An 18,768-nucleotide genomic window follows, 5' to 3' on the forward strand; every position below is an offset into this window, starting at 1 on the left:
TGTGACTATTGAATCAGACTGAATCATGTCCTTTTCAGTTAGTATCCCTCCAGTTCGAAAAGGCCGATGGAATAATTAACTAATAAAGTGGACTAGAGTCCAGGATAAGGAAAACAATGAAAAGTAGCACGTCCTCTATTATTGCTACTAAAATGAAGAATTAATACCCATCCCATTTCCTTACCGTTTGGTAAACGTTCCCGATAATATTACATAGGCAATTCTACATTCAATTGCAAAATTGGTTTGCTACACATCTACGCATATCCTCAAGGGCACACTAAACCAAATAATGAAAATAAGCTTCCAACAATTTTCATTATCATTTTTTTCGTACATGCTTAAATGTAAACTGTTCAGCATCCGAAGTCGATGACTCTCTTATATCCAAATATAACTCAGCTTTCCATGTTGTATTCTTGAAGTTGAAATTTCTTTCCTTACGATTAAGGAGTGGGAAGCGCAAACAAGTAGCCAAGGGAGATAATTCACATGGCTTACAGCTATATAAAAGTCAAAAGCAAAAGCAGTTGTGCAAGGTAGCTTGATTAGAATTATGCTTGCTGACATTTAAACATTTTTTGTTATTGTTTATTTAAATTTACAACAACAATACTTGATGCAAAGAGCTAAAAGATCTTTATTGTGCAATATTCTCTATTGCAGGCTATTTATAGGTTTGGGAAAATAAACTGAAATGTTTTTCATTAATTTGTAGTAACCACCAATACAATTAACGACAGTCAGGCACCAGTTTTTATAAAATTGAATGTCCTCAATGAATGAATTATATGTATCAAATTTGATTTGTGGAAAATTTTGTAAAGCTGGTTGAAGGTATTCTATTTTAACTATGGCGGCAATATTTCAAAACGAATTTAGATCATGATAAGATATAATAATCTTTCACGCCAAAATATTTTTATATAGACTTTAGAGCTAAAAGTCTGCAGTGAGAGATTTTATATGTCATGTGCATATAATAATAATAATAATAATAATAATAATAATAATAATGATGATAATAAATGCGGATGACGAATCGGCATCATCTGTTTAAATGCCAAAGGCCTTTATACCAGAATATTTTCTGTTATAAAAAGTAAACCTTTCTCATTCAGCTTTTGAGTTAAGACAATTGATGGTATTATTTTCTGGTTTTAGTAACAAATGCTATATTTAGTGACGCATTGGCATCAACCGAACATGCTTCAAAGATCTACGTGACAGACTGCGCCCTGGTATTTCTTGTTAAAATTATGCTAGTGGTTTTGAGAAGAGGAAAATAACAAGTGTTGATTGAGGTAGCAAAATGCATGCCAAACTATCTTATAATCTCACTTCGCCTTTTGGGCAGGTGTGCTAGAAACGTAAATGATGTTGGGATTTGAAGAACGAAATATTTAATACTATTCAATTTCATGAGTCATAAACACATTATTTGTCAAAAATTATAAAGCCATCAAAGCAATACGAATGAATTTGTTTTCTAAGTGGAAAGAGTATGCATTCACCGAGAGATCTTGAAACAAATTTAAAGTATGGAAAAATGTAAAATTTAACCTTCTGTTAATTTTTCTTTTGAAGAACAAAATATTTCCAAAATTTAACATTACTAAGGAGAGATCAGATCCTGGCGATATTGATACAGGTACTTACATCACTGGTACCGGACCCAAACAGCAGCAAGTCGAAGGGTAATGCAGCAATTGTATCGATAACAAACCATCCTTTAACATAGTTTATAGCGATTTTGGTGGGTTCCACCACAACCTCACCATTATGAAGATAAGTAGTCCTGAAGTTTATCAAAATATCAGCTATAAACATGATATCTACGATCAGGTCGATGATGACGAGAGGGTCCGCTCGGCTGGTCTCGGCACTTCTCGTAGCGGCAACTCGATTTAGCCGCATTTTTCTTTCGTCCTCATTCAGTAAGAAAGCAGTAGCGTAGGGTGTAAAAACGGCAGTGTACATGACAAGGATGAGAATGATCCAATCCCATACTGCCTTAAACGGAGAATAATGGAGAATAATGAATTTCTGCTGCCTCTGTATTGTCCCACTACTTTCATTCTGCGCTTGGTCAAAGGTGGACGGCTCATCACTATCTGTTATTTCGTTAGCTGTCGAATCCTGGAAGAAAATGTGATGCTCTTTCATTATTATAAATAAACACATTAGTTTTCCGTTTGTTTCTCTACAATAAGTGATACGATGTCTTTACTAGGAATCTGGGATACGACTATTCTATGAGTCTACATAAACGACAATGTTCTGTAGCTTTTATAAGAAACATCAAGAATCACATTCACGGAAATACTATATCTGTCCTTCTGTTTCTCTCTGTCTCTCTCTCTGTCTCTCTCTGTCTCTCTCTCTCTCTCTCTTTCTCTCTCTCTCTCTCTCACTCTCTCTACTATAAATTTATTTAATTCCAACTACTAATGATCTTAATATATAATCAAAATCTTAGATAACTGTTAGCTGTTTAATATGGTGTTTGAAAATACAAATAAAAATAATCAAGTAGACCATAAACTCAATTACAGACCAAGGTCATTTACACATTCTAGGTATTCATAACATAAACTTATGGAGAAAAGTCAACACACAATACACAAAGCATATGTACATACATACATACATACATACATATGCACACACATACATACATACATAAATGCATACATACATACATGCATACATACATACATACATACATACATACATACATGCATGCATGCATGCATACATACATACATACATGCACTAAATCGCATAATACGTGAATGATCCACGAGATATAGATTTTATATCATACATCAGATGAATAGATTTATATCTATTTGCATACCCCTTGTTATTCAATAAACAGTTGTTCGATCATTACAATTAAATTGATAGATGATAAAGACAAACTTACGAGAGGAGAAAATTTCTGGATGTAAATATTATAAACGCAAATATTATAAACAATAACTCAATTTTGTCTGAATTCGCAAGAAGAAACTAAAGTAAAAAATAAGCCCTTTTGTTACTTCTTAAAATACGAAAGCAACAGAAGTATACAAACTAATTAGAAAGGGGTGGGATAAACTCTGGAAATGTTTCTCAGAATATTTTCCCATAAACTACTGCAGAAAAAAAAATAGCTGGTGATTTGATTGCCAGCAGTAAGTTAAGAATCGCAAGTAATTCCCTTCCCTTCCAGCGCCAGAGTTAAATAGGATACCATAACCCTACCCATGTCTTTAAACCACGTCACTTATACAGTATATTCCGAAGACACGTTTTAACTAATACATTTAAACCTGTTATAACAATTATCAGACCTTCATGAAGAGTATCCAACTGAATTTAAACGACTTCTAAAAGTAAGGCAAACATTTTATTCTGTAATTTAGTTAATATTTTATTGTTATTGTTTTTGTTATTATTATTATTATTATTATTATTAGTAGTAGTAGTAGTAGTAGTAGTTGTAGTATTGTTGTTAATATTATTATTATTATTATTATTTGCGTTGTTGTTGTTGTTGTTAGTAGTAGTAGTAGAAGCCTTAATATTAGTTGTAATAGCAGCAGTAGTAGCAGTAGTAGTAGTGATTCATAGTGTACGTGATAACCCATTAAATCTTTAGATGAAGATGGCATTAATCAGCTTTTAATTGGGATCACGGTTATCTTATTATCGGCTGACATATGTCACCGGTGGTTGAGAGGTCACTTATAAAACGATATAGTATGCCACTATGTTTATATTTACTTATTTATGTGAGGACAATCATGATACTTATATTTATGCATCTGTGTTTTAATTGGCTATTCTTAAAATGGTTATATAAGCTGCATAAGATCTACCCCATCCAATCAGTTTCAAACTCAAACAATGTTGATCTAAGGGATATAACTCTCGGTCGGATCACCATGGTATGCTACTATACCACTAAGTCGGCTAATGTTTACCCTTAGTTACAATATTTAACATAAGACAGATTTTAGCAATTTAGACAGCAGGCTGCGGCTAGTATACGTCATTAATATGTTTTAATTGATTTGATATGAAAGAGGCATAAACCAGAGAAAATCGGTTTGCTTTTATTTGTATTGATAGTGCATAGTAAAAGAATGTGGAAGAGTTAGAGAGCATGTTACTTTTCAGCTCATGGATACATAATGCTTTAGCAGAGTGGCATCTAATTTCGAATATACGTTCTTGCTCCACGAAGACATAGCTTTCTCTCTGCACTTTAACTTATGTGACTATAAGGTATTCATTTCGCATATTGATGGCTTATCTTCGAGACAGCTCACGTTCGATGACGAAAACATAGTATAAATTAGTTCTTCGTGCAGGTATAACTCAACCTTTTAGCACATGATGTCGGCCAGTATATTTGGTGGAGAAAGAACATGTGAGAACCGTGGAAAGAACCAACAACCCAATGGAAGATAAGGGTAAGCTTTATCACATACCCACATAAGCGGAGTCTTGACTCGAACCCAGGCGGACATAGTTGAGATGTCAGTGGTCAGTATAATCGAGTGTCATACACCACTCCGACGCCAAGGGTTCCTATTAGGAGTTGTAGGTATTATTTTCAATAGGTCTTATATAACATGTAGTAGGATTTGGACGGTTCCTTTTCGGATTTGCTTATTTTTGAATATGTAGTGTATGTCATTTATGAGCCCAGTGATAACAGTATTTCGTCATATATGTCTCTCTTCCACGATGCATGCTTAATACGATTTATATTTTCAAGCTGATATTAATCTAACCACACTTGACTGGAATGTTACATGTATCTTGTCCTCTGCTTTAACGTTTGTTCAGCGCTGGATAAAATATGTTCCTGTTGTAGCATGCGTATATGAGCATGAACTATTTCAGTACAAACTTCTGCTTTGTCGTTCTATTTGTTTTTATTCAGTTGAAGGGTTAAGGCAGGTGGATAGATTTCCTTTGATGATGGATTCATAAACGTTTGTAAAGGAGGTGGTTCATGAGATATGCTAACGTGATAGAAAGCGTTAATAGGGACATATATTGGCATAGAATTCAAACTTGCAGATACGCAAAAATGTATATACTTGTGTGTGTATATACCCACCCCATTCTGACATACGCTTGTGTAGGGAACGAACTCAGATTATTCAAAATCTGTATCAACAGTTAATCACAGTTGGGAAACTTATATTTTACAGGAGATGTCAACACAGTAGTAGAACAATATGCATGCAGAGATTATAAGGATAGGGTATTTCACGAATCGTGTAAGAAATCCTAATCTAGTCAGTGCTGTACATTTAACAAGATGTACTAGTTCCCGTTATACGGTAAGGTCAGCGAAATCGATGATAGATAATTTTGCATTTTTAGATCAATGCTTCGGTAACACAAGCAGTTTTCATGTTGTTTCAAATCACGAAGAGCATGCAATAACAAAGCACCTCCCTATGCTTCCTTCCCTTTGTAATGTTACGTGAGGGGGAGACTTCACACAATCTATGAAGAGAAAAAAACATAGCGTGGAATAAATCGGATATAGCTTCCATGGAATTTTCTGACTAATAATTTTCAACTAGGCCCACAGTGAAATATACGGGGTACTTAAAACGTTCTTTAATAGTTTGCTAAAACTTTTTTGTTGCTTTAAGCAAAGCAATAACTTAAATGCCGATCAAAATAACGTTCATCTAATTGGTTTACAGCTACAGGCATTGGAAGCAAAATACCTGCAGATATATGTGTGAGACGTAACATACCTAAATGACAGTGACGAAAAACTATCGGAGAAGAAGAAAATCTTTGATATTGCGCAAAGAGCATACTGCAAATTCCGAGCGATCTTAAGTTATTCTATACCTGATAGCCTAGTCGACCTAAGTGATGTTTATGAATCCGATTCTCTATCGTACCGTACAATTATTTGGTGGTTTCATTGCTTAATGATAGTTAAGGTTCCATGGACGATGACTCATTTTCTTGATGACTGTTGTCTGCAATTCGTGAACAGGAAGTGGCTGCTGTGAAGGAAGCTACTGAGGAAGATGCTTCATACACAGCAGAATATGTTTCTATTATCACAGGCATTGATTTGTCAGCTAGTTTGTATATACTAAAATAATTTGAATCTCAGAAACGTTCCGCATTTGTCGAGGGCTGATCACAAAGAGACGAGTTGATGGAGTTGCTCGCTAAATACAACAGAGATGGACATGAACATTTGAATGAGATTGTCACAGGTGAACAAATACCAATTTAGGATTTTTGACCCAACTCAAGAGAAGAAAAAAAAATCTGTCTGGCAAATAAATAGCAGAGACGACAAATCACTCGATAAAGTGTTATGCGCATTATTTTAACGTTGCAAAAAAGAAATGCCCCGTCGTCCAGAAGCCAGACTCTACTAGTGCTGCCAACTGTTGTGGAACAGTAAAACATCGATTATCCGCGTAGGGACTACTATGACGGTGTTTCTCCCAAATCTTTGCTTATTAGAATTTACACATAACTATCCATGAAACCAAACTGCCAATAAAAGACACCAGCATATATCAAGTTTCCAAAATATAAATTTATTTCCCGAAATTACAAATCAAACATAGTGGAAGAATTAAAAATAACACAGTTTATAAATTCATAGAATATCCTAATTTTGTGCTATCAAATTCACACTAATCTGAAAACTGTCCAAAGTTATTCCGAATGAATATTCTAATGTCTGTATGTGCTAACGTGACCGGAAAACAAATATCACCGAGGTCCTTGAATGTTTCACATAATCCAACTAAATTGTTTAAACGATCAAGTTCTTGAATAATTTCTCGTTATCCTAAATATACTGTCATTTTAGAAGCAATGGTTTCCCCTCTGTAATTCCAACGAGCTCATTATAAATAAAGCATGCTTTCTTCTCAAGACTCTTGCAAACTGGCATATAAACTGAATAATGAAACGGTGTGTATTAAATTCCCTTACGTAGTCTTTGTGCGCACCAAATCAACAAAATCTGAATCACTGAAAAATATTGTAGAACATTTTAAATCTTAATAATGTAAAAGAACTAACATTCATGTTTATTATGTCATCTTTTCAAGTTATTTACTGCAATTAGGTAGTGAATGATAACTCTAGAGGACAAAAATAATCCTAGTTTCACGTGAAGTTACGTGACCTCAGTTCTAATTAATGTGTGGCGCACAGGACAAAAATAGCTGCTGACGACCCAGGCAGTCAGCCTTGACTCATTCATGCGAATTCGGCATGTATTGTATATTTACTTTGCCATAGTGCCATCCAGCCTCTGAATTTAATTAATCAAAATATAAATGTTATAAACACAAATGATTGACATAACCTATATATCAAACCGAATATATATATATATATATATATATATATATATATATATATATATATATATATATATATATATATATATATATATATATATATATCGAGAGAGAGACAGAGAGACGGAGAGAGATGTATACAGTCAATCGAACAGTTATGAGAACCATTTAGTCCCTAAAGAACGATTCATAACTCAACTTTGTGATCAAATGTAGATCATCTGGACGATTGATTTTACGTGTTATAGTTACCACACCAATCGAAGGCATTCATTCAAACAGAAATCATCAGTGAAAAGGATACTGGACATAATGTGGAGGCAGACATGATTTATTGACTTTATCATTATACTTCTTAAATGTAAAATTGGTTTTAAAATACCTAAACTGATTTATATTCGGAGATCGTTTTGCAGATCTCAAGCAATTTTAAATGCGAGATATAAAAACATGTTTAGACTATCTTGCTTCTAACATTACTTGGCACAATGCTCGTGCTACAATAATCTATTAACCAAGAATACTCTCCGTGACACCATTATCGTTTACGAACCTATTTTTTATTTCCTTTCCCTTTACTCTGATACTTGCAGAACGGGGATAGGGGACTGAGGGAGAGACAAAAACACATCAGCATCAAGAGGTTAGTGTTAGGACTGGTCGGCCTGGTGTCAGGATAATGTGACTGGGTGGGATATCATGCTACATGTCTGCGGCATGATGCCCCAATGCTAGGCATCACTATAAACTGATACACTGCAGACATCGTAGCGATATGTCTGAAAAACTGTTAAAGCTACGTTATAAATCCAACCCACACACACACACACACACACACATTATCTGTTACTGATAGATGTTGACGTGTTCTTGCTTTACTGATATGTTCTTTGCTGACCTTCGTAAAGTTTATTGATAAATTTGTCTGTGACCTTGGTAATGCTCACTAATATTTCTTGGTGACCTTGGTAATGTTTATTGATATGTTCTGTGATGACCTTGATAATGTTTATTGATATTTTCTGTGATGACCTTGGTAATGTTTATTTATATGTTCTGTGATGACATTGGCAGTGTCTTTTCCACAATGTGTTCTGTATATGCTACATTCTCTTGTGGTCACTTTACCTCTAAATTACATATACCATTTTAGAGTCTCTTTATACTGCCCATGTATTGTCACAGTAATATTAAATAATTGACACGAAAATAGTCGTACTTGGAAGTAAGAAACCTCGCACATTGTAATTAATCTGCGTGCAGTAGTATAAACATCTATAAAACTATTTTAATCTCCTAAAGCTGTCCGCGCAGTTTAATAGTAGTTTGGAATCCCTTTGCAGTCACCAGTCACCATCAAGTTGGCCACATCTCAACCTCAAATGTGAACGTAACTAAATAGAAAGATGTGTATCAGTTACATATATATGGAAACTTCCAAGGACCATTCAATTATATATTCCTTTGTAGTTGTGATTGTGGCTCTGTGTGTGTGTGTGTGTGTGTGTGTGTGTGTGATTTGGATTTGTAACATGTCTTGAAAACAATTTAGTCAATAACGCTACGATGGCTGCCTTGTGGCAGATTATGGTGATGTCCAGCACTGAAACATCATGCCGCAGACATTTAGCATGATGTCCCACCCATTCACATTATCCTGACACAATGCCATCGCATTCTAATTTTCATTACAAGCAGATTCATGTAAAACAAACAATTTGTTTTTGTTAATTTTATCTACGCTAGACCTGTGTTTATAAAACGCACAAGAATGAATCATGGAATTTATTCCAAACTCACAGGAATGAGTCATGCAATTTATTCCAAACTTCCAGAGTGAATACATTCCACTTCATCAGTGATTATTCTAAGAAAACTTCATAGCCGGCTATCTTCTCTTCACAGACTAATTACAAAACGTTTTGCAGCCTACGGTAGCAACGAAACCGTCCCATTTATACACATATTCACGCTGTATTTGTCATCAAGTCTTGTGCCAATATTGTATTATCATTTTTATTCCATTTTTTTACCCGTCAATCATCTCTGTTTCCACCATCAAAATTCCTTTTCAATTCGCAGTACTTTTACTGATCTGTTGTCCTCATATCTCTGCTACGTTCTACTAATATCTTCGTCAATGCCTTTGCATAAAATTAAATAAAATCAGTCATACAGTAATTTAAAGACATATTCAAATGCCAACATTGATCGATTCAATCACAGTGAATGCCTTCAATGTAAATTCAATTTTGAAAGTAGCATAATCTAATTTGTGTTGCGGAAACGGATAACAAATCCTTAACTGTTTCGAGACCGCGATGCATAAATCCATTTAGACATATATGCTTTCTACATTACATGAATAATTGCATTGTCCTGTAATTTTAGCAACTCACATGACGAAATATCAGCTAGTATGTTCCAATCCAAACTCACAAATGTTCGTTTTCCTACTTCCTTTTCTTTCAAACTTTATTTTGATAATAAAACAATTCAATTTGTAGCTCTAGTATACGATCTACAAATTATTTACAATATACTTCTCTCTCTCTCTCTCTCTCTCTCTCTCTCTCTCTCTTTCTCTCTCTCTCTCTCTCTTGTACTTTCTTGATCCATTGGAATGCAATCATGTCCATTTTAGTCGTTGTTTACCTGTTATAAATATCACAAAAGTCTCGTATTTCTTGTGTTTTGTTTTGTTATGTTGCATTCTATTGTGGTGATATCAAGAATTAATTTAACCATTTGTGTCAATACTAATCCATTTTTGGAAGAAGTAAAGATATGATAGTTACATGCTTTTTAGCAAAAGAATTCCGGAGATTTTAGTTAATTCATTAATCTATGCATTCCGCGGATAAAAGCCCCACAATCGGTCCTCTATAAATACCTTGATGAATTAGTTCGGGTGTTACAGATACGGAATATATTGGTAGCACAGTTAGCAGACGACATAAAATATAGTGTTTGAGAGCTCGCTTTGGCATGATATATATATATATATATATATATATATATATATATATATATATATATATATATATATATATATATATATATATGTGTGTTTGTGTGTGTGTGTGTGTGTGTGTGAAAGAATAAAGTTGTCATGTCACCAAGCAACAAAGTATGTCCGCTATTGATTTTTGTCGAGTATAATCATTTATTCAATGCAAAGTTTCAAGAAACGGTTCTTTTTTGTTGATGTTTCTTTTTTTAATGCTTTATTTCTTCGCAACTTTTACATATATATGATATATATGTTCTTTTATGTTTACAATGTTTTTAATTTATGTCTATATTTTAATTTAGATGTATGGAATATGTAGTCTGAAGTATAGAATTCTTATCTTATCTTACAGAAGATGACATACAACAATATTCCAGGATTTTTAAAAATAAAGCTTGGTTGTGATTGACATACGCTATAAAAGCCACACAATCGTTCCTCTATAAATACCTTGTTGAATTAGTTCGGGTGTTTTCTGTGTTTAGTCTCAAACAGTCTAATGTTTTGTTTTATCTATCACTTTAGCAAAACGTTGTGAACAAAAACTATTTTTCATGGCATTTTTATATTATCATAAAATGTCAAATTTACGAGTATATAAATACAGATAGCGTAACAAAGGGCTTTGACTCTCTTTGACCGAAAATATTTATTTTGTCTAGAATAAAATACCTTTCCCAAAATCTGAACCGGAGAGAGAGAGAGAGAGAGAGAGAGAGAGAGAGAGAGTACAAGTATAAAATATATTAAAGACTTCTACTATACGTCTTTGGAGCGAATATAATAATATATTTCGCATGTGAAGTTGAAATGTTGCTTATTATCGCAAGTAGATCGTGAAAATTCGAATAGGTATATAAATACTTCATTGGTGGTATAGTTGTCTATATCTAAAAAGTGTAGAGTTTCTTCCAATTGTATATTTGACATCAGAGAACGTAAATTTTCATTAAAATTGTAATGTTCTGTTCCATTACTTTTAACAATATAGCCAAGTAGGTCGTGTTACAAAATCTTGGAAAAGAATTTATGTTCATTCAGAGAAGTCATAAATCTTTCTATATGACTGTATGTCTCTCTCTCTCTCTCTCTCTCTCTGTCTCTCTATCTCTCTCTCTTTCATATCTGAGATTACAAAGTGTTAACATAAAAATTAGTACTTTAGTTCAAAAGTCTTTATCCTTGTCAGAGAGTGCATGAGGCAATTTGCCAACAGGTGATGCTTAAAACTAAATATAAACAGGTCATCATAAGTTCTGTTAGTGACATAACGCTGATTATAAACAAGTCATGATTAGTTCGATCAGCAATTTGGACTCAGGTCACAATTATTACTTCCGGTTCAGTACCCACGAATGTAGTCCAAACCTATTATTAGAGTAAAGTTTCCTCTCTCGTTCAACTGGTTGTTTGCTTTTTTTTTTTTTTTTTACAAATATAGCGTTAGGATGTGGCTGTCTGTGTGTATTTGGCGACACCGAGTAATGAGACATTAATGCTGATCTGGAAGGGAAATGTGAGACCATTTGCTTGTTGCTTTGTTTACAGTTCAGCCTCTCACAAAATGCAGACTAACTTATGACTTTAACTTAACCGTGAGTCTATCTTGGAAGGTACTTTGGATTAAGATATGATTTATTAGGATTTAGTCACAGTGGAAAGTTTAACACAGAGAAAAACATGTAGAGACTATATAGGAAATATCATTGTGATCTGAGTCTAGATATAACCAGGTCGTGATAAGTTAAGTCAGTGACATAATACCTACTACAACCAGGTTGTGATAAGTTAAGTCAGTGACATAATACCTAGTATAACCAGGTCGTGATAAGATAGGTCAGTGACATTATACCGAGCATAAAAAGGTCATAACACGTTCGGTCGGTGGCAGTTTGCTCCATTCCAATAAACGTATAGTCTTGGAAAAATGAGAGAGGAAAATATATTACGATTGTCCAAAGCAGTTGATCACAAGTTTGAGGAAATTAAAGCTTTAGCACAAAAAGATAAACCCAGTTCGATTTTGTAGTTTCCTCTTTGTTGTTGTTGTTGTTGTTGTTGTTTTCTGTTTTAACACCCATTCTCAGTGCAAAATAAGCTATACAAAGGCAACTACTATAACATTTGGATGAAAAACTCGGGAAAACGCATGTAACAACCATCAACCCACGGAAAACTATTTTAGGTACCCACATTCACCGAGCCCGAGACTCGAATCCATGCTGACAGGGCGTTTCATTTTCATATTGTCTTAAAATATAACCCATGTGTGTAATGTTTTAGTGAGCAATTTAAATTGTAGAAATTGATTTCTTCTTTTTTCTACCATAAAAGGCAGAAACATATAAATTCTTTAACTATTCTATAATGAACAAATGAATTAAAAATGAGTGTCTAATACCGTGCTCGTCCTTGACTTTTTTGCACGTTCATTAACTTGTTTCCATTATGTCTCTACATCCCTGCCTCGCATTCAAACGACGTTCGTAAAGCATTGATAGCATCCATCTAACTCCCGAATTTTCAGGATGATGTTGCGACTTTGCCAGATTTAAAGAGGATGGTCTTGCTACATTATTAATTGCATGCCTGATGATGTTGCCACGTTACCAAATTTATGGACGAAGTTTTGCGACATTACCAAATGTTTTGAGAACGGTTTTGCAACATTACAAGATTTCTGTAGAATGGTTTTGTTATATTACCAAATTTATGGAAAACAAGTTTTGGACATCATCGAATTAATAATGGATGGATGCAAATGACGACGACAAATCATGGGCTATACTCTTCTATTTTTTCTATGACAAGACAAGAGAAATGTTTATAATGCTGCCACAAATCTTGCTATTGTATTGATAAAAAAAGTAATAAACTTTCTTTACTCTGTATTTCTAGTAAATTTATTTTATGGAATCATATACTAACACTATATATAAGAAAACCAGACCACAATAATACCCATGTTGCTGTTTAACTATATTAAAATCAATGTTGCACATAAATCGAAATCAAGCTTGTTCGCATTTCTTTAATTGTTATGTATTGTACGCAGCTCAAAAGTCAGACTGGTGTACTCACTGGTGATCTCCATATTTCTCTATGCCTGCGAGTCATGGACCATAACAGCGGACGTGGAGGAAAGGATACAGGCTACAGAGATGAGATGTTTTCGAAAGATCCTCGGCGTCACATACAAAGACCATATCACCAATGAAGAAATGCGGCAAAGGATAAGACAAGCCATTAGGCATCACGATGACCTCCTGATCATAGTGAAAAATAGGAAACTGCAGTGGTATGCGTATGTCTCACGATCATCAGGATTTGCCAAGACAATCCTACAAGGCACTGTACAAGGAAGAAGAAAGAGAGGCAGGCGAAGAAAGAGGTGGGAAGAAAACATTCGAGAGTGGACAGGCTTGACACTGAGCGACTCACTGAGAAAGACGGAAAATAGAGAGGAATGGAGGAAGCTGGTTGTTAGGTGTTGTGCGGTGTCTCAACGTTCTTCCAGACTACGGGACTGATGATGATGGTGATGATGATGATGATGATGATAATGATGATGATGATGATATTGCTATACAATTCTCAAGGTGTCTATTATCTCTCAGAAATCATTCTTACTTTCAATACCTCGTCTTTTTAGCTTATTTACAAGATACTAACTTAAGCTGTTACTAAAACGATTAGGTGCTGAGCCTTGGGCGAAAATCAATTCAGTTTTACGAAATCTCCTTAATGCAAATTAAGTTTTGGAATATATAATCCGTTTTGTAGAGTAAGGCACGTTCATAATCCCTAACTGTTTTGCAGTCAAGATTCCTAAATCAATTTGATACGTGTGTGCCCTTAAATTAAATGTACAACGAGAATTATCCAAATAAATCAGAATATCACTTAAATCGCAAAGACCTTGCAAATCTTTTGAAACGTCCAAGGATTATTTCTCTTTCTAACATCATCATCTTCAAACATGCACATTCTTAGGAACAAATTGATAAGGTACGCAATGTTCAACACTTCAATCCAAACGCATCCTGGCATTTCTGCTTCTACGTCCTTTGTTAGCTTCAACTTCCCCATGATTCGTGTAGGCATACAGAAAACAGATTCAGGTGCTACTGAAGAAATAGAGGAATTGAAGAAACAGAAGTCGGATGAGAGACAGTATGGAAGGTTTCCAAAGGAAAAGGCTTCCAAACAGTAATTAGGACTATGTCAGGTGTAAACTATATGTGCCTATCTTTAACGAAAGGAAAGAAACAAATTATGCAATTAAAACCCATGTGAACGTCATATATTAGCATCTGTCTTAAATGAAACTAAAACACTAATTATCCCGTTTCCGATGGCAAAAAAAGTTGTATTGAGATGAAACTGTTTGTCAAACTTTTCTGGACTTAACGAAATAAATAATCTTCTTACTTTTGTTTTTCTCTACTCGCCGTGATAAACACACAGTTGAAATTTTACGGTCTTATGGGTATTTAAACATAGCAGTGTGCGACAGTTATGCATGTCATTGCGAAATAAAAGCATGATACCATTTTATAAAAAAAATTGCAATGTACGTGTGAAATTTTAACATGCCAGCAATAGCATTAAACTCCATTCAACATATAGTGTAAAATAAAGGTATGCTTTATCACAGAACTATTCATAACTGAATGATAGAAAGCAACCTTCCGCAGAAAGCAAGCTAAAATGTTCCAGATCATTACAAAGTTAATCAATTAATTTGGATTGTAAAACAATATAAATATGTCTGCAAATCTTGTCATCCTTATATCTTTTCTCTATATTTCTTTTAAACATGTTTCATGTCATCCTTGTCTCCTCTGTCTATGTCTTTTGTAATCCATGTTTTCTTTCTCTATGCATCTTGTCATCCTTGTCTCCTTTTTCTATGTTTCTTGTCATCCATGTCTTCTTTCTTTATGTTTCTTGTCATCCTTGTCTCCTTTTTCTATGTTTCTTGTCATCCGTGTCTCCTTTTTCTATGTTTCTTGTCATCCCTGTCCTGTTTTTTCTTTGTCTCTTGTCTCCGTTCTCTGTCTCTTGATATCCCGGTCTCCTTTTTCTATGTCTCTTGTTATCACTGTCTCCTTTCTATATATTTCGTGTCACCTCTGTCTACTTTATATGTATCTTGTCACCTCTGTTTTGTTTAAATATGTCTCATATCATCCCTGTCTTTTTTCTCTATGTTTCTTGTCATCCCTGTCTCCTTTTTCTATGTTTCTTGTCATTCATGTCTTTTATCTATGTTTTTTGTCATCCCTGTCTCCTTTGTTCGTGTCTCTTGTCATCCATGTCTACTTCCTGTATGTTTCTTGTCATCTCTGTCCTCTTTTTTCTATGTTTTTTGTCATCCATGCCTTCTTTCTCTGTGTTTATCATCCCTGTCTCCTTTGTTCATGTCTCTTTTTATCCATGTCTACTTTTTAAGTATGTTGTCATCCATGTCTCCAATCAAAATGTTTCTTTTGACCCTTGTCTCCGTTCTCTGTCTCTTGATATCCCGGTCTCCTTTTTCTATGTCTCTTGTTATCACTGTCTCCTTTCTATATATTTCGTATCACCTCTGTCTACTTTATATGTATCTTGTGACCTCTGTCTTGTTTAAATATGTCTCATATCACCCCTGTCTCCTAGATATATGTCTCTTGTCACCTCTGTCTTCTTTATATGTCTCTTGTCGTCCCTGGCTCCTTTCGATATGTTCCTCGTCACCTCTGTCTACTTTCTATGTCTCTTGTCACCTCTATTTTGTTTCAATATGTCTTATATCACCCCTATCTTCTAGATGTATGTCTCTGGTCACCTCTGTCTTCTTTATATGTCTATTGTCATCCCTGGTTCCTTTATAAATGTCTCTTATCTTCTCAGTTGCCTTTATATATGTATCTTGACATCACTTAATCCCTTCTGTATCACAACTGTAATGCCTCAATCAGTTCAAGGATGCTTTTTAACAAATATCACAAAGAAGAGACTTTCACGCTAAAATAGATCAGCAGGAAATGAAATCGGTTCCAAAGTGATATTTGCTTAATAATGCAGAGGAAGTAATTAACTAACTTTCAAGTGATATTTAAATGCTGAGTTTTGAATCTGTAGAAAACAGATCATAAATATCTCCTTATTCTCATATGAAAAATCACAAGACTGCTTAAAATATGTTTACGTTTAAAATTACAAAGCAAATTGCCTCCAGTTAGCAAAGCGGAAACTTCAATTAGAAGTTCAATTATTGCTATATTTTTACAATGTCGCACTTATTGTTTTACTTTCTATTTTAATCGTAAGCCCGATAACAACACAGGGATTATGTTTTAAAATTGTGTTGTAAGACGTTTATATCTGAGACCATGTCCCACTTTTTCTTTATGCACGTTGTCGCTAGGGTCTTGGAATTTGCAATCATCATCAACATAGAGTTTAAATGTTTAATGCTTTACGCTCTTAAACTAAGTACAAAAATATAGAAAATTAAAATATAATTTATTGATCTTGAATACAAAATGAAAATTAAACAAGAACTTACAGTGTTGTGATTTATATCCAAAATAGTCCCAAGAGTTGTATTCCAAGTTCAAAATCTCCAACATTTGATTCAGAATGTACTAATGTGCCAACAGTCGTGCTGTAGCACAAAGACGTAGTCCAAAATGTCCTTGAATTAATTCAAAATAATTCAGATGAAGTGATTAAGTCCAAAAATATTATTAATGATCACTTTTCTAATTCATATACGTAATTTAAATAAATTCTTAAGTTACGTATTTAGGTTCGAATAAACAGTAACACAAGAAAGAGTGAAAACAACAAGCTTTGAAAAATATATAAAATAATTTATTTCCCTGGGAAAAATTCTATGAAAATGAAAATATATGTACTTACAGTTTCCAGAATCAAATCCAAAAATAATCCAAGAATAATCCACGAATACAATTTTTGAAGTCCTAATAATGAAATGTTTTAATGATTTCAAGTTCAAATCTGACGAAGAATCCAAGATGGATGTCGATGACGTATGCTGTAACTTGTACTGTGTTGAAGTCTACAGTTCCTTGTAGAAACACTTTTATTAATCATCCGGTCTTGGAAATCCAAATAACATTTTAAAGAAATGTCCTTGTTCAATATTTCTTTATAAATATAATAATATTTCCAGAGGAACGAATTAATCTTTTAGAGTCCAAATAATCTGAAGAAAAATTAACAAATAACTCAAAACTCAAAAATTCAATACTGGTCACAACAGAAGGAAACAACTTGACATCAAGTGTTCAAAAGTCGGGAATTTGAGATTTCTCTCTCTCTCTCTCCTCTAACATCATTTTTAATACTAAGTATTTCGCAATTTTGGAAATGCCTAATTGCGAAATAGAGGATCACGTGATCATCTTTGCATTTTACATAAATCACGTAACCCATGTATATCCTTGATAAGAGCCAATCATTTTACACTGATAATAAAACTTGTTTATTTGACCCTCAATTAAGGCCAGGAACTAAGCCAAAAATAGAAACAAGTGTTTATATTATAAGGTATTTATGGAAAGATTCAGGTTAAACTGAATTTCTGGAAAATATCTAATTCCTAGTAAACAAAATTACATTATATTGACATGTAAAGAAAAAATATTCCAAAACCCACAAACAATTAAATCAAATCAAACACAAATTAAATCAAATATAAATTATATCAAATATATGTAACACTTCCCCGTAAAGAAAAAGAAAGATTTATATGATATAGCTTTCTTTTTACCACAGACTAATTACACATGAGGTTAAAAAATCCTCATAAATTAGAAACATTGTACATGAAATAATACATTTTTATACACGGGAAAGTGCGTCCGCTATTAAACTATCTTTTACCTTGAATGGCCTGATGTCAAGATTATATACCTGTAACAGCAAACTCAACCTTAGCAGTCTTTGATTTTTATTTTTCATCATGCCGATGAAAGTAAGAGGGTTATGGTCACTAAACACAATAATCGAAGAAGGGGCTGAATTAAGGTAAACTTCAAAATGTTATAATGCCAATATCAAAGCCAAACATTCCGTCTCGATTGTTAAATAATTTCGTTGGTGCTTATTTAATTTCATAGAAAAAATAGCACACTGGATGATCAATATCATTGTCATCTTCTTGATTCAAAAAGGCTCCAACCCCAACATCACTTGCCTCAACATGCAATTTAAATGATTGGCTGAGATTTGGAGATGTAAAAACTTGCGTGATTTTAAGTATGGCTTTCAATTTGTCAAAGGCCTCCTGGCATTTTCCAGTGCAAGGGAACTTCTATTTCTTACTCAATAAATTTGTCAGTGGTTCAGCAATTATAAAATAAAGGAACAATAGTATCC

The 18,768-nt window shown here is 33.9% G+C and overlaps 1 protein-coding gene across 2 annotated transcripts in view; it reads right to left on the minus strand.

The window, feature by feature from the left end:
* Window positions 1-18,768, minus strand: part of LOC149796012 (uncharacterized) — a 316,657-nt gene that overhangs the window by 39,700 nt on the left and 258,189 nt on the right. For both annotated transcript variants that reach the window (XM_089965930.1, XM_089965929.1), the window contains exon 3: window positions 1,660-2,139. In XM_089965930.1, coding sequence (XP_089822056.1) covers window positions 1,660-2,139 — 480 coding nt within the window. The remainder of the gene's footprint in view (window positions 1-1,659; window positions 2,140-18,768) is intronic.

This window comes from Sinohyriopsis cumingii, chromosome 7 (assembly GCF_028554795.1).
Source record: "Sinohyriopsis cumingii isolate HCF-2022 chromosome 7, ASM2855479v2, whole genome shotgun sequence".
In the NCBI taxonomy this organism is placed as follows: Eukaryota; Metazoa; Mollusca; class Bivalvia; order Unionida; family Unionidae; genus Sinohyriopsis; species Sinohyriopsis cumingii.